We start from the raw sequence: 24878 nt of genomic DNA on the forward strand, positions 1-24878 counted from the left end.
TTGTCGTCAGCAAATTTTAAAATGACGTATCCTCTCCGTTTATTTTAGTACATGAGTATACAACCAATATTAACGAATAAAATCTGAAAAGTAGATCCCTCGGAAGCACCGAGAACAAGGCAAACAGTGAAAATTGCAGACTCGGTTTGATTGAGTCTGTTCATGAGCAGTAATGGAAAATGCAACACTGTCCACGCCCCCTAGCACCGGCTTAAGCAGTATTCAATCTTCAAATCTAAATGAGTTGAAATCAATGCTCCCGAAGGACCAGAAAATATAACAACACTGAGATGAAGTCGGGGCGACTTTTTACGGCCGCCACACAGCACTTAACACCCACTGTTGTGAAGTATATAAAATCTGAAAAGTAGATCCCTCGGAAGCACCAAGAATAAGGCAAACAGTGAAAATTGCAGACTCGGTTTGATTGAGTCTGTTCATGAGCAGTAATGGAAAATGCAACACTGTTCACGCCCCCTAGCACCGGCTTAAGCAGTATTCAATCTTCAAATCTAAATGAGTTGAAATCAATGCTCCCGAAGGACCAGAAAATATAAGTCCAGTTTTATTCAAAGGCAAGTCAATAAATAGTAATAAATCTATTGCGGAAAAAGGAATACAACCACGCGATGAACGCAGATTATGATTAGCACATAATTTTAAGGTCAAAACTGATGAAAATATTTCAAAAAGTTTGGAAACTCAGCGTGTCAGTTGCGAAAGACATCTGAAAGAAAGTAATTCTCTTTAACGGACATAGGGAAAGATGGAAACTATATTATTATAAAGTGCAAGTAGCTACAATGTGCAAGGATGTATAAATCTGGTATAATAATAATAATAATAAAATGGATTTCTGAATTACGGGTAGGGTTATCTGTATCGGCCTCAAACCGCAGTTAAAAAAAATAATGAAGTGAACCAAATTCAAATGACCTGATTTTCGCGAACTTTCAAATGAAACAACATTAAAGTTGTTTTCATCATAGAAAATATAAATGTTATTGAAGTTTATCAGTATTATAATTATGTTGCTTTTATGCTTACTTAGATATCATGAAAGTTTTATATCAATCCATCATCAAATAAAATAAAAAGTGACATTTTAAAACATTTTCTGGAAATGACAAATACAAAATCATGTTATGATTCAAGGTAGGTTGAAATTTCAAAAGTGTTCCGTCTCCCACTTTTGGAGTTCTTTAAAATGATGCATGATATGAATGGTCTATATTGTGAAATCGTTTCACGGTAAAGCCGAATCAGAGAGAAGTTTAAGCAATGTTACAGTTTTGTATTGTTAAAGTTTGGTGGGTAACTGGCATCCTTTTCGAACCCCTGGTTGACATTAACCTCTGTCTGTTCATCATATTGTAATGTAAGCTTTTCTTTATCTTTGGGCTCGCTGGATTCTGTTAGTTTAGGTAGAGAAGCTGCACAGAATTTGTCGACAAGCATGACTCCAGTAAGCTGGGTTAGTAAATTTACGACGCTCCGAGATCTGTCCCTGAAAATATCAGTATGATAAAAAGAATGTGCTCTTCCACTAACACAAAAACGCCTGCCGTTACTTTCAAGGTTGTTATTTATTTAATTACTAAAGTATAGCACAAGAGCTCCGCAAAACACGCCCACAGATCAGAGGAGGATAAAGTAAAATTTAAAGGATTTTTATGACGGGGTGTTTTACATTGATGGTGACGGAATACTCAGCCTGTGGCATAAGAAATTAAAAGTATTTTTCTTTTTTACATACTTTCTTTTTAGTAGGTGAGGGGGTTATATGGGAATCGGGGACTAATGTTTTTAATAGGTGAGGGGGTGGGGACTAATGTTTTTAGTAGGTGTGGGGGTTATAAGGAGATCGGGGACTAATGTTTTAAGTAGGTGAGGGGGTTATATGGGGATCGGGGACAAATGTTTTTGGTAGGTGAGGGGGTTATATGGAGATCGGGGACTAATGTTTTAAGTAGGTAAGGGGGTTATATGGGGATCGGGGACAAATTTTTTTGTGGGGATCGGGGACTAATGTTGATTGTTGTACTACGCACATCGCCTAACTACATTCCAAATTTCAAGTCAATATCTTGAATAGTTTTATGTTGTGTACCGGACACAAAATATGACGGACAGTTTTAACATTTTATCTGTTTGTAACCGTTGACCTTTGACGTAGCAACCCATTTCATGTGACCGGCATGTCGTCTCATTGCCACCAACCATTATGCCAAGTTTGAAGTCAATGCCTTAGGTGGTTATCAAATTACGCTCTGGACACGAAATGTGATGGACAGTCTGTCTTGACCTTGTTGCAACCTTGGCCTTTTAACGGACGCAAGCGCCATCACATATCACGGATGTTTAAAATGCTGCCAAGTAAGCCATTGATATTTTTTATACACTCCACGCACGCATTTGGCTTTCATCAACTGACATTTCATGAGATATTTTGGAGAAATGTCATGATTAATATGTTAAACGCTGTTTTATTTTTTTTTAAACGCTTCTCCACGGGTATGAAACGTTGCCTGCGGCACAAAATGTGCCGCACTGAAATGAAGGCATCGGGCTTCCGACGGCGCAGGCATTGCGCAATGCCTGCGCCGTTGGAAGCCCGATGCCTTCATTTCAGTGCGGCACATTTTGTGCCGCAGGCAACGTTTCATACCCGTGTTCTCGGGTCTCTGATCGCCTCTGTAAGCTCAACAGTGAGCTTTTCACTTGCAGCTTGTCGAGTCGTTAAGATTTTGCCCCTTACAGCCACATTCATTTTTGTGAAATCCCGCTTGAAATTATTTCATGTGAGGAAGTTGGCTTGCTGAATGTTAAGCACCAACCATAGAGATTTTCATTAGTCAATTAGGGTGATACTTCAAGTTGGTCATACGAACGCGATAACTTTCCATTGTAAGGAGGCATTACATTGAGACGGACTTTTTTCATCTTCCGTAACAGGGCCGAAATGTGTAAACTTTCCTTACTTGTGAGATATAATTTCAAATATGTTTTTAACATTTGGAAGCTTTTATTTTTCGAAGTTGGGAAACAATAACATCCTCTGTTTAAATGTAACGATGAAAAGCCGTCTGTGTCTGACAGGCAGATGGGATCGTCCTTCACAGTCGGAGCTCGGAAATCAACAGATAACCTGTTATCGTGCCCGTGTGACTTAGAACCAAACAAAACAAATGACTTCTAACTTAGATGTCCCGTGTTCGAAAACCGGGTGTTTTTAACCTTTATAAAAGCACATTAACAAATGAACGAAAGTTTATTTATTTAATTTCATTTCTTCAGCCAACTAACTTATTGTCATGGATAAAAAATGTGTACTTACAGGAAGAATTCCAGTGCAAACAGCATAGCCGCAGCTTCTCCTGGTATGTTTAATGCGGTCAGTAATATGAGGACAGTTACAAGACTCGCACCTGCTACCGATGGTATGGCTAACGCCGATACCCATGCTAGCAACCTGTTAGTGTAGAAGAAGCATTAGTTTAACAGAACTTCGTGGGATTGTTATATTCTTTCAAATTCACTCTGTAATTCTAAGCAATAGGTGCGCTTGGTGGCGATGTAAGACAATTTGACTTCTAACTAAAAGTGCGCTGCTTAAGCACATTGCAATTGTATTTCTAACTGTGACGAAATATTGTCTACATAAATAAACGAAACATACCTGAAATTTGTCGTTTGTCGTTTTTTCATATATTTTGTCCATGTTTTGTAATCTTCTTATTTAGTTGAATGTAAAACTTCATTGAACTTATCAAATTACTTGGTGAACAAGAGCTGTCCGTAAGACAGCGCGCTCGACTTTTCTCAGTGCTTGACTCTGAATTAGAGCTTTGCCAGTAAAAAAAATTCTAAGATAAAAAGGGACATAACTCTGTCAAAATTCAAATCAGAGTTATGGGAATTGTGTCTCCTGGTGTAGACTTTGATAGTAAATAACTTTTTTGAGATTCAAGTCAAAAGCTTTAACAGTAACAGAGATATTTGACTTTTAACAAAAACTTCTAAGTTAAAAAAGGGCATAATTCTGTCAAAATTCAAATCAGAGTTATGGATATTGTTTCTCCTGGTGTAGACTTTGATGGTAAATAAGTATTTTAAGTTTCAAGTCAAAAGCTTTAATAGTAATAGAGATATTTGACTTTATCAAAAACTTTAACCATAAATTCTTAGTTAAAAAGGGGCATAATTCTGTCAAAATTCAAACCAGACTTATGGGAATTGTGTCTCTTGGTGTAGACTTTGATTGTATATATTGTATATAACTATTTTGAGTTTCAAGGCAAAAGCTTTAATAGTAACAGAGATATTTGACTTTATCAATTTTTTTTAAATTCTAAGTTAAAAAGGGGCCTAATTCTGTCAAAATTCAAATCAGAGTTATGGGGATTGTTTCTTCTGGTGTAGACTTTGATGGTAAATAGGTATTTTAAGTTTCAAGTCAATAGCTGTGATAGTAACAGAGATATTTGACTTTATCAAAAACTTTAATAAAAATTCTCAGTTAAAAAGGGGCATAATTCTGTCAAAATTCAAACCAGAGTTATGGGAATTATTTCTCCTGGTTTACACTTTGATAGTTAATAACTATTTTAAGTTTCAAGTCAATAGCTTTGATAGTAACAGAGATACTTGACTTTATCAAAAACTTTAACCAAAATTCTCAGTTAAAAAGGGGCATAATTCTGTCAAAATTCAAACCAGAGTTATGGGGATTATTTCTCCTGGTTTACACTTTGATAGTTAATAACTATTATAAGTTTCAAGTCAATAGCTTTGATAGTAACAGAGATATTTGACTTTATCAAAAACTTTAACCACCGACGCCGACGCCGGGGCGAGTGCAATAGCTCTACTTTTTCTTCGAAAAGTCGAGCTAAAATGAATATTCTAACAGAAATGTCACGTGTTAAAAGAAGTAGATATAAATATTTACACAATTAAGATGATATCTGCAGCATTAACATCACGGCCAAGAGTTTGTATGATAAAGAAGCACGAACATGTTATGTAGAGAACACTCCCGGCTCTTCCAATGGTTGCTGATAGCGGCGCCACCAAGCGGGATATCCGTGGATCGCAATTGTTCTTGTTCTCCAAACTATGGAAACTCTCTGGGAGTGCTATCATTCTAATTAGAAATTTAAATTTTACGACGGGAATATGCGTTGAAAACGTACTCGTGTAATAACGTGTCATTCTGGCTTTTGAACGATCCTAGATTTCCGAATACTAGTATACGATTTTAAAGAATGAAATTTCAATTTCAAATTCAAATTCAAATGGTTACATGAATTGGTACATTATGTTTCTAACTTTAAAAAATGTACATAGAACATGCTTACGTGCTAGCGGTAACTACAACAATCATAATCGACGGTATGATGGTGCCGTAGAATCTAAATGGGTTGGCACGTCTCACAATGAGGAACAAAAGTGGTATAACAATGAAACCCCAGAACACGAGACCAACTTCTACTGTGAGCGCATACATGCCAAGTTTCCGGAAAGTGTCTTCCACATCTTTCGTTGTAACTATCGTTTTTGCAATCAGGCTGGCAACACCTACAGGCGTCGTCCTATCATAAGTAAAGATATATAGTGTAATTTAATATAGATCAATACCTCACATAGTAAGCTAAATCGCCCTAAGTAATACAAACCCCTTTATAATTACCTCTAAATATAAAATGAAAGAAAAACCTGAGCTTTTGGGACATGCATATTTCCATTTAGACATTCCTACTACATTTTGTATGTTAATGTTAAAATTGTGCAATATTTTCTTCTATATCTTCGTTATGACAATGTGGACGATATAGGAGCTTTTCGTCTGGATTTCTTCTCTTCGTTCAGCCTATGACGATCTACAAACGAGTTATTTACCAAATAAGGACTCGGAGTATCCTCAGTATAATATCTGTAGCGGACTTGAAGAAAAGTAGAAATGGTTTCCCTTCTTCCTTCATAGCTGCCGCACCAACACCGAACAAAACGCTTACAATGATCAAGCCTAAAATAATAACAGCGTCTGTTTCCATTACGGCTCGTATTATCATTTATTGTGTTTCAATTGTCGTGGAAATTAGGAAACTTTTGTAAATAAAAAGGCTGTATTTCAAGAGACTTTTACAAATTGTCGGGACAAAATCAGATCGTTTATCGCTTATCTTTAAATCAAGCTTTACTTATTGGATTCTCACAGTATCTTTTCTCTTTTATTGTTATATACATCAACGTCCATACACGAACCTAGATTTCCTTCTAGAATACAAATCACATGACATGTATGCCCAATACCGTGAACAATCGTGCCCTTCGTAAAATTCATTCTGGTAAAGCATTTAGGATTAGTGGATCATATTTTGAAATGTTGGAAATTACGCATGTATCTAAAGATGTTATAAAACTATTACCAAGGACATTGGTAGATCCTGCAGATCCAACATACTTTCTCTTCAGTTCTTTCGTTGTTTCTTGTACATCATGTGTCCCATTGTTGGTAATGATAGTTTTATCTTCATATTCGTATTTTGTCTGCGCCTGAATAAAATTACATAGTTAAATAAGATTTATAACTTTTTACTAAACTGGAATATGATTTCTTTTCAAAATACAGTTTAGTTTATTTCTAGAAACATGAAGGCCACCGGCGCTTACACACGCTATTGCCTTTATAATCACAATCTGTATAGCTAACGTTTTAATTAAAAACTTTCTCAACCAGCAGACTGGCGTCCCATTCACATAAAAAGTCATGCAAACCTGTTGTGACGTGGCTTTGCTCTTTTACTTTATTAACATATGTTTGCTGGAATGACATGAAGGTATGTCATGTAAAGGGAACTATTTAAACATATAAACATGCACTCAAAGGCATTCTTATATATGTAACAACCCACCTGTTGGAAACACGAGGCTATTATGTTGTCTGGAACAATGTTCCTGAATTTATACAAAATACAGCAATTAAAACGTCTCAAAATGATTAATCAAACTACGACTTAAAGGCATAGCTCTTACATAAATTGAAAGTAAACAATCCCTTTAATTTTGACATTTCCTATAGCTGTTCTTCCTTTTGAATAACTCTGCCATGTCTTCATCCAATAATATTCAGTACTATCGTTTACTAACAAAAATCATTGCTTCAAAATTTGGCAGCAAAGTGGTGCGCAATAAAACATTTTGGTGGTTTAGATTTCCATTTCTATTGTTAAAATCCTGCTACAATTTTGATAAACAGTTATTTCTTTCTATAAAAATGGGGAATGATATTCACATGGTTTATATGTAATACTGCTGTGTTACACCACAAAGTGATACAATTTTTTGTTTGTACCTGTAGCCGACTTGGTAGTGAGTACCAAAATTAGGCCGAATTGTGCTAGTCACCACCAAAATGTGTTATACACAACGCATTATGGCATACATTTCAATAAATAAATAAATAAATAAACAAATAATAATCTACAACTCAAATATGACGCCGTTTGCAAAATTCACATGGGCCTCCAGAACTCGATTCTCTTCTTTACATAATACAGTTTATTCGAATACAAATTGGGTTGTACAAAGATGGTGAATGACCCAGTACCATGTCTTATTAATACGAAATATCATATATACTTTTTGAGCCAAATATCGCCACGATATTTTCAAATGTCGTGCCAGCTCGACAATGTCCGATATCGTGCCACACCCACATTGGATCTTGACGAATCCCTCGGACGCCGTGCCAGCTCGGCATTCGAATTTGTCAAATACTGAATGCGTGCCAGCTCGACATACAAATTTGATGAATGCCGTGTCAGTCCCACATGGGATATTTGTGAATGTCGGATGTCGTGCAAGCCCGACATTTGTTCTTCGTGAATGCTGAATGCCGTGCATAACTATATGATCGCTACTTCTATAACTGAACTGTCGCTAAACATTAAAAATACAATGTCATGCTAATTTCTAATTAAAGTATGTTGCGTTCAAATGGCAGTATAGTACCAAAAATGCGTTGTTACCACTTGGAACACAGCTTTATCGATTTAGCATGCATTTTCCAAATCTATAAACAAAGATTTTTTGTCATTATAAAATTTATGAAATTATTTCACAAATATGATCACCTTAGAAGGTCTGCAAAAATGTCCTCTGTTTGCATCACATTTTCAATTTGTTTCGATGTATCAACATCTGTTTCTATGCCTTCACCTGTTAAAAAAATATACAATTCTTTTAGAATACAAGTGTATACCCTCGAAAATAGACGAAAATCCCAGGCCTAGAAGTCGTTTCAACTTGTGTGCCGACTTTTATTAATCTTTACCCAGCCTGCTGGCGGCAAGTGGTTTTGCCTTTGCGACCAGTGCAGACCAAGATCCGTGCAGGCTGATCATTAACTGCACTGTTCGCTATTCAGTCAGTGAACACCCCTTTGAATAAGAAGTGGTACTACCTAGATTGACTGATAGACCGGTCCATTTTAGAAATTTAGCAGGATAAAGATTAAATTATTCTGTTAACACTTAGCCTTACATTTGTAGGAGAAAAAAAACATGTATATTACTCTACAAAATAGTTGTCAGTATACTGATATAAACATTGAATTCCGGAAAAGGACTTTCGGATAGTTCACAAGGTGAGCAGTCTGGACATTTCTGTTTCGTATAATGGACTAAACTGGCATACTGAATATGCCAAAGCGCTGAAGTGCAATATAAGCTCAACTCTCCCCTTGCATTTCTCAAATTATACCTATTTCTAACTTTTCTCCTCTTACTTGTATGAACGCATTTTTGCAGATTTTCAAATTTACTTTCCCTTGTCCAATTATCTAACGTTACATTGAGCGAGTGTTCAGCTGGGGAACTTCCTGACAAAAAAATAAAAGCCACATTGCTATAATGCTAACGTATTCAATGTTCTACGCAGCATCTGGGGAGGAGGGTGTGATGAGGGCTTAACTTTCACATTCCTGAAAAGTTTTGAATGATCATAAAAACGTTCTTTCAGTTGTTGCAAGACTATTTTGGTCAAAATCATTTATTATTAGATTATCGTCTCCTCATTTCTTTAAAAGAGTTTTTACATTTTTTTTATTTTTCCGTGAAAAAGGACATTGGAGGTGAGAGGCAAAGCATATGCTGCCACCACCTGAAACTCCTACGCCAATGAACAAAATTGCCGGGTAGACCAAAATTCATATTTGTAAATTGAAAATTGGCAGAAATATTTGAAATAAATTGAAAAGTGTCAGTGAAAAACGAAATCTGAAAAGTCGGGGAAAATGTCATTGACCCAATTTGAAAGTCAATCCGTCATATCTTTTAAAAAATATCACGCATAAACAGATATTATACTAAATTGTATATACTTTCTTGGACCAGTTAGACAAAGTGCGGTATAGTATTAATGTGATTTTAGGCTGTTAATTAACCTAAATATGTTTGTGACTGAAGAAGTCGTCATATGAGAAAGCCATCCAGTTTGTTCGCGGAACCCAGGGCTCCATGAGCTAGTCTATATACAGTTCATATAATGTAACTCATGAACTCCTAAGGATGTTCAAATTTTATATAAGTATGCTCCAAAAATTATTATCTTGTTGGTAACCAGAGCTTGTCCGGGTCTGAAATGTAAGGAAGTGCCCCTATGGGTCTTCCTCCACCAATAAAGCTAGAAGGTCGCTATATCGCCTAAACCAAAAATCCCCACAAATCGAAAGACGAAATTCAAATTGTTTCTTATGTAAGAAAAGAAGAATTAGATTTAGAATTAAGCAGTGAATGTATGAATTGAAGTTGTGGACGACAAACTAAGAAATTTATTATTCGGCCACTGAGAAAAATCACGAAAGTCGAGGAATTTATTTGTCCTAGATGGTGGTAGCCCTCTTGAGTCTGAATGTAGCCTTATTGATCAGCCTCACGGTTTGTTAAATATAAACCATTAATCACTGGATTTGGACTTGGTGCACATACTTTTTGTTGAAGCCAGAGATCTTTTTCTGTTATTGTTCAAATACAATACTCATTATTAGATACAGGCAATTGTAATTCTCAACATAATTCAACATTTAGTCAAAGCAAAATTGCAGAACTCCTTCATGTGTGACTAACAAAACGATAATCCAAAACAAAAACCATATAAAGTAGTGACATTCCCTGATAGGGTCTCTCAAAATGTCCTAAAACTGGATAGCTCCACACTTATCTCTAAAATGATTTTAGCTTTATAAAGAAGACAGACAAACCCATCTACGGTATTCTGTGTCACATTCCCTGCCAATGACAACAAAAGTCTCTCAAAATGTAATAAAATTGTAAAGGTACGTTCTAAAAAAAATTGACCCTCGGAATGAACATTTAAACCGCGAGATAAAAAGTAGATACTATGTTACTTATATATGCGAGGCCTTCCTGCACAGAGTCTATGGGCTGTTCCATATGCTTTCAGTGGTGTTTCTTCCATAATATCTAATGTGTTGAACGGTTCATTATACTAGGGGTATTCAGAAAGTTTTGAAAGTAGAAACTATTACATGTAAAAGCCCATTACACTTGTGTTATTTTATCGTAAGCATGAAGGCTCCATGTAAAAATGAAATGATGTAAACATAAAGATGCGATCTTTACCCTATGTATCAGCCAAGCAATTCTGCAAGAAGTTAAAACTGCTTACGGTAATTCTTCACCATCCAAAGATGGGTTAGGGTACTTGATAAGGGAGAATCTAAATTCCAAGATCTAACTCGTGTACGGCGCCCTAAAACGTCAGCAACCTCTCATAACATTGATGCTGTAGCAGCCATTGTAGCAGAAGACTCAAGATATACAGTTTCCCAAATAGTTGCAACAGTGGGCATTTCATCGGGAAGTGTTTATGAAATTCTGACTAAACAGTTGAAATTATCGAAGGTGAGCGTAAATCTTTTGACCGAAAAGTAAAAAGCGTGACAGAAGGTACAATGTTGCAAAATATAAAATTCCAAAATAAAGAGAGGTTAATGAACTTCCAACAACATGGGTAGATTGTCTCGAATCTCAAAGGTGTATAAACAACAAATTGTGGCTTACGAAAGGACAAGAACGACTCATAATTTTGATAAGATTCGAAAGTAGGTGTATTTACAGAAATTATGACTTGAAGGCAAGATAAACTAGAGTATATTCTAACGTTTAAACAGGTAAATCCTACCTGGTTTGATGATGTAGCTAAGAGCTGCGGCAAGTAAAGGTGTAACACAGTTAGTGAGCATAATGTAAGCCATAGAAGTCCCACTGACTTTACCGTTGGTACGGGGGTCCATCTTCGCTGTACCTAGAAATGTGAAAAAATCGTTTCACGTATTGCTGAAGTTATGTATTATTATTCATTTTACATTTCTCTAAAACGGGCATAAAATCAACATTGTAGGCATTATTATTATTATTATTATTGTTATTATTATTATTATTATTATCTTCATCATCATCATCATCATCATCATCATCATTTTGTTACTGTTTAATGAAGGTAAAAGAACCAAATGGCCGAGTTTCCTTGAACTAGTCCTACTGTAACAATATTTGATACAAGCCAAAACCTTAACTAAAAGTAAGCTGTAAGTGCACTGTACTGTATGTTTAATTACATATTTATTGATATCTAAATGTAAAAATAGAAACACCTGCAATAACGCTGCAGACAACTAGTGGGACAATCATCATCTTTAACATACGGATGTAAAGCTCTCCTGGCATACCTTCAAATATAATACATTTCATAGTTATATCTTCAGATTAATACATTTCATAATTCGAATGCGCAGTAATACATTTCGTAAAATATTAACGTTAAAATATTAAAATATTAACATCATTACGTGATGCAATCATTGATTTCTTTTCAAACCTCAGTACATACATAACTGCTGAACATATTGCTCATTTATTGACCTAAGGAAGATGTGTTGCAAAATCGGCTGGTAGAGCCCTTGGTTTGCTTATATCGAGACCACGGTCAATAAGTGGATTTCCATACCAAGCGTTTACCAAGTTATATGAGTCAACCATTGTACCAATCATCACTTATGGCTCTGGTGTTTGGGCTAATGAAGAGTTCAGCTGCTATACAACATAGAGCAGCTAGATATTTTCTGAATGTAGGCAAATATGCACCAAATATTGCTGTAAATGGTTATGTTGGCTGGCAACCAATGACTTGAAAAGTTAAGAAAACTGTAGTACAGTTATGGTCAAGATTAGTGAATATGTCAACTAATAGAATGAATACAAAGGTATTTGCTTGGTCACATAGCGCTAGTTATGGAAATTGTAAAAACTGGAATTTTAAAGTTGTAAAATTGTTTTTAAGATACAATTTGAATGAACATGTACATATTGTCCAGTTTTCTTCTAAACATGCTATATGTGAAAATTAGTTTTCATAGGCTGTTTGAAGAGTATGTTAATTCATGGCATGCAGAAGTAAACAGGATAAATGCACAAAGAGAAAATGGTAGAAATAAACTAAGATTTTACAAATCTTGTAATACTAATTTTCAAGTTCAACCATATTGTAAATCATTGTTGAACAGGTCTCACAGAGGTGCGTTGGCAAAGTTCCGTAGTGGTACAGCACCAATTAATGTTGATATTGGGAGATATAACAAATAGAAAGTGCACTTATTGTAATAGTATTGGTATCAATGTCATAGAAGATGAGACTCATGTTTTACTCCATTGTCCTTTATATAATGATATAAGACTACACAAATGATGCTCAAAGCTAGTCAGCAGTTCTCAGGATAAGATGTTTTAAATGATGTAGAGCAGATAAAAATACTTTTAACAGAGGAGTCCATTGTTAATGTCAGTGCCAAAACCTGCTATCAAATGTTGGAAAGGCGGTGTGATACACTTTATGAATCACATGTTTAAATGTATATGTGTTTTAGCCTTTTTAAAGTAGAACAGTATGCTTGCTTTTGTGGGCGATTTGAGATGTCATATGGGTATTATTATATATGTTTATTGGTCAAGTCAGCCAAAGTCTTGTTCTCCCTCTGCTGGGTAATTCAGTTTTTTCCAGTTGGTAAATTAATTATTGGCCAGTTTGAACTCGTAAGAAACACACACACGCATATTATATATAGGTGAGCATTTTTAAGTGTCTTTTAATTGAATTGATAAAAATATAATGTACATGATCTGAGTAAGAAAGTTTGCCAAAAGTATGTTGAAGTAAGACCTATAAACTAGTTATTGGTAATCTAATGTCAAAGTAATGACTACTTGTGAAATCTTCCGTGTTATATAAAACTTAGGCTGTATGTGTACTGGTTTGAAACGAATATTATAGTAATCGTGCGATGTTTTTGATGAAATAATTAAAAAAGTTTAAATTGATATTATATTTATTTAGAATAAGGTAACCTTTTGGCAAATATTCTTGGTCATACTTGATAGAATTTTTATTATTTTAAATTCTGTGATTGGTATGTTTATGTGTATATATAAGTATCTTATAACTCTATATTGAGTGGCAGCACTCATTGTGTTTTAAACATAATATATATGCTGATGAGACTTTAATAAATAATAAAATAGAACTGGCCTTTCTATGTATTTCTTCTATAAGTATATGAATGTAAAGAGTGCTTCAGCCCAGAAACACTGTTCTATAAAATATAAGCACATTCAAACTATATTGTGTGATACGTTTTTGTTTATTTAGAAACATCACAAGAATTCTTTCTAGGCACCAGTGTGCCAAATAGCACTGTATCAAATTCCGTAAAACTGTTACACTTTTGCGCGAGAACAATACAAATGTACAACGTATATTGAGAGTTGACAAATGAAATGTTAGGGGCTTCTGTGAATTATTACCTTTCCAAAGGATAGTGGCATTAAAACGATGAAAAGATACCACTATCTTTCTAGTAATGATAAAATAGATGCCAGTCCGCATAGTCGCACTTGGAGAAAAGGATAATCACCAACCCGCGTAATAGCGCTGGTTCAATCTCCACTCGTCAATTTATTGTAACATCTGTTGTGAACTATATGTATCTTGAAGTTATAGGCGAATAAATATGTTTAAACTAATAGCGCTGAGAGAAGGGGAACGTTCCGATCCACCCAATAACGTTCAGAGAATTGGATACATACCGATCTATAAAATACTTCTCGGAGAAGGGGATACACATCAATCAATCAATATAACAGCATTTGGAGAAGGGGATTTGTATAAAAAAACACATGATAAGACTAGGAGGTGATAGCCACTATCCACATAATAATGCCCATAAAGGGGTTAAGTACCAATCCGCAAGATGAGCAAGGGATATGTTCCAATGAATCCATATAAGAGCGCTCAGGGAATGGAAATACTTACCAATCAATCAACATAACAGCGCTTAGAGAAGGGGATACGTACCTATCCACATAACTGCGCTCGGAGACGGGGATAAGTACCAATCAAAATGAAAAAAATGTTCGGTGAAAGGGATGCGTACCAGTCCACATTATGGCGCTCAGAGAAGGCGATAAGTACCAGTCAATTCACATAATAGCGTTTGGAGAAGTGGATGCGTACCAATCCACATAATAATGCTCGGAGGAGATACATACCAATCCACATAATAGCGCTTGGAGAAGGGTGTTCGGGTGCTACCAGTAAGCCAATCAGGAACCCAATACCACAAGCAATTAACGTGAGTATCACCAACAAGTTCTGCTGTAACCACCAGATACATTTTTGTTTGCAGGCGTTATTCTCGTCGTTGTCCATTCCTTCCTAAACGAAAACAGAACTTTATACGTATTGTAAGTCCTTCGATTTTTCTGTTCTTACTCTCTGGATTTAGCAATGAGAATTTAGCCAAATCTTTGCTGACATTGCATATAACAGTTATAATCGCTGGAGATTTCACCAAACATTAAGACTTCAAAGTCTATCGCATATGTCAGTGTACATGCTAACGCAACGTTTCTGTTTGATTGCTAATCTTATGGTCCGAGAGCTCATGGACTTTTATTGCAACAATTGAGGCCAAAAGAAGTTTATACTTTTCTGGAAACAATATTTCATATCATTCATGAAAACCCATTTCTTAAGTGTCAAAGCCGTGCCTATCTATATTTTGTTCACTTATGTTTGTGATAGGGGAGGTAAAACTCCCTTGTAAACATGTTAGGGGGTATGGTAAAGTTTACGTCTATCAGATTTTTTTCACTGTTTGATTATAGTAACTATCTGATTGTCAGTAAATGTATATATGTCAAATAATGTCAGCAATAAGAAATTCATCAAACAGTAATGAAGGTCAAACTTGATATTCAAGGTCAAAGGTCAAATTTATGTAAAAATAACAAATATTGGCATATTTGACATTTATTTTTATTCTTCAAAAAATAGTTTGTTATCATAAGTCACTCATCTCTATTTATGTAATGTGTATATATCAGCCAAAGTCAGTAATGCAAATGTTATCGCAAAAAGTCATGATCAACCCTGATAATTGAAGGTCAAAGTTCATTTTCATGCAAAAATATGAAAAATGTTACCTTTACTTTTTCTTATCTGTTTAATATGTCTTAACATTATTAGTCGCTGAAGTTAATTTGTTTTAATGTTTGTGTGTCAGGCAAAGTCAGCCGTGCAGATGTAACCCCAAAACTACCAAGGGTAAAGCTAATATCAAAGGTCAAAGGTCAATTTTTTTTTTGAAAAATCGCATTTATAGCTTCCTGTTTGAAATATAATAGATATTTTTTATCATTATTAGTAATTACTCGTGATTTATTTTAATGTATAATTATATGTCCCACAATGACAGTAATAAAGGTATCGCCTGAAATGAGTCAAGTTCAAATGTGATATTAAGGGTCAAAGATCATTTTCAAGTAAAAGAATGAAAAAAATAGCTCTTTAACTTTTCTCTTTGTTAATAATATCTTGTCGATATTAATCAATGATATCAATTCAATTCAATGTATAAATGTTAGCCGATGTCTGGTATGCACATCTGATTTCAAAACATTCAAGGTCAACCATAATATCAAATGTCGAAGGTCAAAAAAGTGTGTAAACTTTTGCAATAATATCACTCTTTTGTAATAATTTATCATTGTTTGAAAGTTTTTGTTTCGTCATTTTAATAACTGATTGTTGTTCATTTTACTGTATATACGTCAGACGATGTCATGGAAGAGAAAATAATTCAAGGTCAAACCTGGTATTAAAGGCCAGGGGTCACTTTTGTGTAAAAAAAAATGTAGCATACTTAATCATTACTTTCTTCAAAAATAGTTTGTTGTTATAATTCACTGTTAGCAATTTATTTTAATGTATACATGTCAAGCAAGGTCAGCAATGTAGGTCTTATCCAAATCAGTCAAAGGCAAACCTATTATCAAAGGTCGAAGGTCAAATTTGTGTGAAAATTCGCACAAACAGCATTTTTGCAATTATTTTTTTTATTGTTTTAGGGTACGTTTTGTCAAAACTAGTAACTGATTTTTATTCATTTTAAAGAATATATAACAGATGACATCATTGTTGAAATAATGATGAAAAATTAGTCAAGGTCAAACCTGACATTAAAGGTCAAAGGTCATTTTCATGTAAAATTCAAAATACAGCATATTTATTCTTTTCTTCTTTTCTTGTCATTTTGTCATTGAAGATAATTCTTTCTTATGTATATTTGTAAGGAAATGTCAGCAATGCAGATCTAATTTCAAAAACAATGATTGGTAAAGCTTATATCAAAGATAAAAGGTCAAATTTGTGTGAAAGATCCCAAAATAGCATTTTTGTATTAATTGTCATTGTTTTAAGGTATTTTTGTCATAAATAGTAACTTATAGTTATTCCTTGAAGTTTCATATACATGGGTCAATGTCAACAATGAAGATATCATCAGACATGAGTCTAGACCAGCCCTGATGTTAAAGGTTAAAATTCATTTTCGGGTAAAAATTCAAAAGATAGCACTGTTATTTCATTTCTTTGTTCAAAAATACCTTGTCGTTATTACTCACTGATGTTAATTCATTTTAATGTTAACATGTTAAGAAATGACAGCAATGAAGGTCATATACCAAACAGTCAATTGTTAACGTAATAACCATGGTCAAAGATCAAATTTGTGTTAGAAAATCGCTAAACAAAAGAATTGTTTTGTTGTAAATTGTATTGTTCAATACTATCAAAACTATTTTTTGTCGTTATTAAAGTCTGATCATTATTCATTTTGATACATATAAAGATATACATGTGTCAGAGATAAAGAGGTCAAAACTGATAATACAAGTCAAAGGTCATATTCACGTAAAATCGTAAAATGCCATGTTTATTGATTTGTCTATAATTCTAAAATATTTCATCATTATTAGTCACTCATCAGTATCTATTTCAAAATATATATGTCATAACACTGTTGGCAATGAATTGTTCATAAATCTAACCTTACCAATTTTGTTTTAGATAATTCACGAAAAACAGCATTTCTTATTATTTATTCATTTGTATTTTTAAATAGATCCTGCCATTTAAACGTTAAACATCACCATGACGTAAAAATCTATAAAAAAAACTAGCTTATTTTGTTAAACTTACAAAAAGCTGTTCAAAAACATGCAAGGGGCTTCCTTGGCTGAGTGGTTAAGATCACAAACTTAAAATCACTTGCACCTCAGCGATGTAGGTTCGAGCTTCACCTGGAGTGTAGAATTATTTATGTGAGGAAGCCATCAAACTGACTTGCGGAACTGACTTACGGAAGGTCGTTTTAATCTACCCAGTGGCCACCCCGTAATGAAATAATGCCCAGAGGGGCACCTGGGGTCTTCCTTCACCACGAAGAGCTGGAAAGTCGCCATATGGCTTATAATAGTGTCGGTGTGGCGTTAATACCAACAAAACAAAAACATCCAACCTTTGTCCCAGATCTTTATTTTTCTATAATGATTTTAACACTGATTTTATCTAAAAGCCACGTTTTTTTTTCAGATTTTGACATGAAGATGATATTTGATCTTTAAATAGTGGCTTCTACCTTGACAATCTTTTTTTTTTTCGAACAATACAAAATTATAAATTACCAGAAATGTCGATTTTCGTGATTTAATTTGCACGAAGATTACCTTTGACTTAAATTGTGTGTTAGATCTTTGATACCTTCATTGCTGACAGTATCATGATATAAATATGTTGAAATCTCTACAGATATGTGTTTTACAGTGATAACATATTTCAAACAGATAAGGAAAATAAAAGTGACATTTTGTTTTAGATTTTTATCAAGAAAATGAAATTTGACTTTTAACATAAGGTTTGCCCTTGACTCATTTCTGATAATATTTTCTTCGATGACATTGTGGGACATATATACATTAAAGCGAATACCGATCAATTAATAATAATGACATAAAATAGTTCTGAACATCTTAAACAATTTTGATCTTTACTTTTGTTATCACGTTTGCCTTTGACTGTTTTGGGAAACAACCTTCGTTGCTGACATAAAGAATTAATATCAATGACTTATAACGACATGATAATTTTGAACAAAGAAATAAAATAACAATGCTAGCTTTAGAATTTTTACCCGAAAATGAAATTTAACCTTTAACATCAGGGCTGATCTAGAATCATGTCTGATGATATCTCCATCATTGACATTGACCCATATATATGAAACTTCATGGAACAACTGTAAATTACTAATAATGACAAAAATACTTTGAAACAATAAAAACTATTACAAAATGGCTATTTTTGCGATTTTTCACACAAATTTGACCTTTAACCTTTGATATAAGCTTTATCAATCACTGTTTTTGAAATTAGATCTGAACTGCTGACATTGCCTTTCAAATATGCATAAGAAAGAATTATTTTCAATGAAAAAATGACAAGATAATTTTTAACGAAGAAAAAAAATGCTGTATTTTGAATTTTTACATATAAATGACCTTTGACCTTAAATGTCAGGTTTGAACTTGACTAATTTTTCATTATCATTTCAACAGTGATATCGTCTGTATAACCCAGATTAAGTATTAAATGATTTTTTCAAGTATGGTGCTAGCAACGATTTTTTTCTATTGTACCTTTAAAAGCTGTTTAATAAGATTTTTGATCTCGGATGTTTTCCTGATAAATGGACTGAAGGTTTTATTGTCCCACTTCACAAAAAAAAATGGTGATGTAAATGAGCCTGGAAATTACAGAGAAATTACTTTATTGAGTACGCTTGGAAAATTATTTATAAAGGTTTTAAACAAACGTTTAAACTTCTGGGCTGAAAATTACAATGTATATATTGAGGCTCAGGCAGGCTTTAGAAAAAATATGAGTACAATTGATAATATTTTCATTTTGCACGGTTTAATTGATCATATGTTGAATACAAATAAAAAACTTTTTATTGCTTTTATTGATTTTACAAAGGCATTCGACTATGTGGTACGTGATGTTATATGGTACAATTTGTTAAAATTAGGAATAAGAGGCAAAATATTGAATATCATTCGATCTATGTACACAAATGTGAAATCGAGAGTCAAGCACATGAATATGATTAGCGAAGAATTTACATGTGTATTAGGGGTTAAACAGGGGGGATGTTTATCTCCCTTCTAGTTCTCAATGTATCTGAATGATATTGAGGAAGATTTTATTTTAAACGGAGTTGATGGTGTAGATGTACGTATATTTAAACTGTTTCTGTTATTGTACGCGTATGATATTGTTATTTTTTCTGAAACGGAAACAGGTTTACAAAAAGGATTAGATTTATTATATAATTATTGTACGAAATGGAGATTAACCGTTAATGTTAATAAAACTAAAATAATGATTTTCAAGAAGGGCAGAGCAAACAGGCGGAATTTAAACTTTGTATTTAATGGAACTGTAGTTGAATTTGTTAGTAAATTTAATTATTTAGGAGTTACTTTCACAACTGGAGGTTTCTTTTACAGCTACTCATGATGCATTATCTGGACAAGCATTAAAAGCATTGTACAAGCTAAAATCTTATTTAGTGAAATTTACTAGTATTAATGTTAGTCACTCTCTTGATTTGTTTGATAAACTAATTGTACCAATACTTAACTATGGTTGTGAAATTTGGGGTTTTAGTGAAGTAAACGTTATTGAAAAAATACATTTGCAATATTGTAAACAGTTACTTAGTGTACGTACTCAAACACAAAACAATTTTATTTATGGGAAATTGGGGCGTACTAGCCTATTAAACAAACGACTGTTGTGTATTTTACGGTATCGGTTTAAAATACTGGAATGTAATAACCTCAGATATGTTAGGAATATATATGATATGTTGTTACGAGATTTAGAACGTTACCCGAATAAGAGTTCGTGGGCAAGAAATGTGAAGACTTCGTTAGAATATTTAGGTTTTTATCATGTTTGGTAATTCCAAGGTGTTGGTGATGTTTCTAGAATTATTTAAAGAAAGATTGTATGAAAATTTTGTATAACGTTGGAATAGTCAGTTAGAAGACTCTACAAGAGCACGCACGTATAGATTATTTTTAGGTTTACATCACCAACCATATCTTGATATTGTTAATATCAGAAAATTTAGAATAGTCCATACACGATTAAGGATCTCTGCGCACCATTTAGCGGTTGAGGCTGGCAGATGGCAAAAACCACAGAAAATTAGTTGTAATGAAAGAAAATGTCAGTTATGTAACGTATTAGAGGATGAATTCCATTTCCTATTTGAATGCCCTCTTTACCATGAAATACGCTTACACTATATGAAGAAATATTACTGGAAAAATCTAAATATACTTAAATTTAAAGAACTGTTTCAGTCTAAAAAGCAATGGATTGTCAAAAATTTAGCCATGTACATATATAAAAGTTTCGAAAAAAGACATGATACGTAATATTGACAATAACCTGTCCTCTCACAAACTGTGTTAACTATATATTGTGTACTGTTTTGTAAATGCTGTACATATTGTATAACGTTGACTTGTCATTGATTGGATTTGTTAATAACATGCATGTAAATATATTTGTATACTGATGGGCATAATGCCTTTGTATGAAATGAAATATATCTATCTATCTATCTATCTATATACTTTAAAATGAATAATGATCAGTTTTACTAGTTGTGACAAAATACCCTAAAACAATAAAGTAAAATCAATGCAAAAATGCTGTTTTTTTTTTTGCGAATTTTCACACAAATTTGACCTTTAACCTTTGATAATAGGTTTGCCTTTGACTGATTTGGATAAGACCTACATTGCTGATCTTGCTTGACATGTATACATTAAAGTAAATTGCTAACATCCAATTATAACAACAAGCTAATTTTGTACAAAATAGTGAGTAAGTATGCTACATTTTCATTTTTTACACAGAAATGACACCTGACCTTTAATACCAGGTTTGACCTTGACTTATTTTCTCTTCCATGACATTGTCTGACATATATACAGTAAAATGAACAACAATCAGTTACTAAAATGACAAAACAAAAACTTTTAAATATTGAAAAATATTACAAAAAGGTGACAGTATTAATATCGACCAGATATTATTATTAAAGAGAAAAGTTAAAGAGCTATTTTTTTTTTCATTCTTTTACTTGAAAGTGACCTTTGACCCTTAATATCACATTTGAACTTGACTTATTTCTGACGATATCTTTATCACTGACATTGTGGGACATATATACATTAAAATAAATCACGAGCAATTACTAATAATGATAAAAATATATGCTATATTGCAGACAGGAAACTATTCATGCATTTTTCACACAAATTTGACCTTTGACCTTTGATATTAGCTTTACCCTGCTGACTTTGCCTGACATACAAACATTACAACGAATTAACTTTAGCGACTAATAATTTTAAGACATATCAAACAGATCGGAAAAAGTAAACGTTCTTTATTCAAATTTTTGCATGAAAATGAACCTTGACTTTCAATTATCAGGGTTGACCTTGACTTTTTGCGATAAGATTTGCATTACTGACTTTGGCTGATATATACACATTACATAAATAAAGATGAGTGACTTATTATAACAAACTATTTTTGAAGAATAAAAATAAATGTCAAATATGCCAATATTTGTTATTTTTACATAAATTTGACCTTTGACCTTGAATATCAAGTTTGACTTTCATTCCTTTTTATGAATTTCTTATTGCTGACATTATTTGACATATATATATTTACTGCCAATCAGATAGTTACTGTAATCAAACAGTGAAAAAAAGTGGTAGATGTAAAATTAACCCTACCCCCTAATATTTTACAAGGGAGTTTTACCTCCCCTATCACAAACATAAGTCAACAAAATATAGATAGGCACGACTTTGACACTTAAGAAATGGGTTTTCATGGATGATATGAAATATTGTTTCCAAAAAAGTATAAAATTATTTTGGCCTCAATTGTTGCAACAAAAGTCCCTGAGCTCTCGGACCATTACATTCACTTTAACAGCTGTATACCTAATCCCAAATTTTACCGTATCATGATAGCTGTAAACTCTATCCTACATTTTGCCACAAAATGGTAGCTGTATCCCCTATTCCACATTTTGCCGCCACATGGTAGCTAAGTTATCTATCCTGTATTTTGCTGCAACATGGTTGCCATCTCTAGACAAACGGTATGATGTAACTATTAACGTTGCATATTTTCATTGGATTTTTTCTTTGTATTACACATGTATTATACACAAACTTAAATTCAAATCAAATACAAAACGAGCCACGGTTGAAAATGTAAGTGTCCATTCTAAAATAAATTTTGCAGAAATCGTTTTTTTTAAAAAGTATTTCCTTGAGGAAAATGCCTTTTTACACTGAAATGTAGCTTATACCCCCTTCACACCTACGATTTTTTCTTACGATTCCTTACGATTTGCCAACTCGTAGGCAGTCGTACGCAATCGTAAATAGCTCGTCGGTAGTGGTAAATAGCTCGGCACTACTCGCAGACGATCGCAAGCAATCGTGAACGTTGAGGTAATATTTTTGACATGTCAAAAATTTCTTACGATCGTCCGCGATTTCAATTATCGGTGAATAGCTCGGAAAGAGCTCGTCAAGAGCTCGTAACAAGTCGTAAGTATCGGAAACAACACGTAAACCACTCGTAAGCGCTCGTAAATGTATCTTAAAGACTTTGTTTTACGATGTGTTTACGAGTTCTTACGATTTCTTTCACGAGGCGGTACGAGGGGTTTACGATTTGTTACGGGCACTTTACGAGTACTTTACGAGTACTTTACGAGTACTTTACGAGAACATACGTATGCTTTACGATTTATGAGAGGTATAAAAGCTGCCGAGTCGAACAGCTCCTTTCACTTGCTGTCAATACGTCAAAGGAGTGAGACCTCAATCATATCTGCAACAATTCCACCTAAAAAGGAGCTAGTCAACAACAAGAAGAGAGCACGCTCGCCTTCGTGCAAATTTAAATTGCAAAAACATGATATTCGTAAATACTCGTATCTAACACGCAACTACTCGTAATAACTCGTAAACAAATCGTAATGTACTCGTAAAGCCTTTGGTGAATCATAATATTCCGTAATTCACTCGCAACAGCTCGTAAATAACTCGTAAATAGCTCGTAAAACGATCGTATTGATCCGTAATTACCCGGTCATAAATGCATCGTAATAACTCGGAATAAATCGCAATTTGATCGTAAACAGCTCTTAAATAGCTCGTAATTGTGGGGAATCGGTGAATTTTTACGATTTTGTGCAATCCGTCACAAATCGTAAGAAAAATCGTAGATGTGAAGGGGGTAATCGTGTCTACACTAAGCTCGGACACTAACTCATACACTTTGTGTCGATAGCGATAAAAAATGCAAGATCACAGATGTAACTAACTACTTAAATGAATAATGAACTGGAACTGTTTATATGAAATATAGCATGCCCTACTTAAAGATTCATTGAAAAAGAGAGAGATGAGGCATATTTCTCACTAGTATAATTTATGTAATTTAAAATACATCAAGGTTTAAGCTCAATTCTATAAAAAAAGATGTACGTTTTTATTGTCAAATCTTATATAAAACTTACCTGGCTAGTCAATCCGTACTTTTAAAAAGAGAATGTTATCCTTGAACGAGATGATGCATTAATGCTCTGATGAATACCGTGAAAGTTCAAAATACACCTTCAATTTAACTACGTCTATTGAAAAATGTAATAATCTTAAACACCACTTTTGGTAAGTATATTATGCGTTTTATGAAAACTACATTTGAACACATGGTTTTCTAATCTCTTTACAGTCATACTTCAGAAAAGGAAACGTGGACATTTCTTCTGAAAATTTATGGAATTTTCGTTTACAATGGAAATTAGGTGTAAAATGTAATTAACATAAAAAACAACGAAATCTTAAGGTATTGCTAAGTTATTGAAATTTAAAACTGTTTAGAAAAAAACAACTAAACAAAACAGAAACGAATATAGGGTATGTCTCTTAATCTGCATCACCAAGAGTAACTTAATAGCTATATCTTACTAGCCGACCTGTTCAGTTTACCTACTACTAATTACTGAATATGTAATTTCATTTTAGTGTGTAAATGTCGTCCGACAGATATCATGATATATCATGAAAGTCATGCAAACGAATGTTTATTGAAATTTAATGCAGATGTTGATATATATAATGTTTGTTTCTGTTTTCAAAATTAAAAACAGTCACACTTGAGATAAAAAGGAACTTAAATGAAAAATTTTGCCACTAAAAGTTCCTTCTATTCTAGGAGATTAAGGAGGGAATTGTGCCTGAAGAATGACAACTTTTTATGAAAAATAAAATGTATCACAA

General features: G+C 33.6%; 1 protein-coding gene across 3 annotated transcripts; it reads right to left on the reverse strand.

The window, feature by feature from the left end:
- Window positions 1–586: 586 nt before the first annotated feature.
- Window positions 587–24337, reverse strand: LOC123536713 (excitatory amino acid transporter 1-like). Of its 3 annotated transcripts, none has more exons than XM_045320088.2 (12): window positions 24116–24337; window positions 14628–14793; window positions 11681–11755; window positions 11209–11331; window positions 8139–8223; window positions 6918–6960; window positions 6432–6558; window positions 5902–6028; window positions 5361–5594; window positions 4952–5146; window positions 3338–3472; window positions 587–1507 (listed from the first exon to the last, which is right to left on the reverse strand). In XM_045320088.2, the coding sequence occupies exons 2-12, from the start codon at window positions 14785–14787 to the stop codon at window positions 1285–1287; spliced, it is 1527 nt and encodes a 508-aa protein (XP_045176023.2). In that variant the 5' UTR covers window positions 14788–14793; window positions 24116–24337; the 3' UTR covers window positions 587–1284. The 3 variants fall into 3 exon arrangements, with proteins under 3 accessions (XP_045176023.2, XP_045176024.2, XP_045176026.2); XM_045320089.2 differs by lacking the exon at window positions 24116–24337 and adding an exon at window positions 22538–22675; XM_045320091.2 differs by lacking the exon at window positions 24116–24337 and adding an exon at window positions 22499–22521.
- Between the last annotated feature and the right edge of the window lie 541 nt (window positions 24338–24878).

This window comes from Mercenaria mercenaria, chromosome 17 (assembly GCF_021730395.1).
Source record: "Mercenaria mercenaria strain notata chromosome 17, MADL_Memer_1, whole genome shotgun sequence".
NCBI classification, from domain to species: Eukaryota; Metazoa; Mollusca; class Bivalvia; order Venerida; family Veneridae; genus Mercenaria; species Mercenaria mercenaria.

What these genes read in the sequence shown, in the direction of transcription:
- LOC123536713 (XM_045320088.2), bottom strand. Translation starts at nt 14,787, where the DNA reads ATGGACAACGACGAGAATAACGCCTGCAAACAAAAATGTATCTGGTGG. An exon ending in TAGCCTCGTGTTTCCAACAG is followed by an intron (nt 6,559 to 6,917) that starts GTGGGTTGTTAC and finishes AATTTTATTCAG; the next exon opens with GCGCAGACAAAATACGAATA. An exon ending in AGGATCTACCAATGTCCTTG is followed by an intron (nt 6,029 to 6,431) that starts GTAATAGTTTTA and finishes TTATTATTTTAG; the next exon opens with GCTTGATCATTGTAAGCGTT.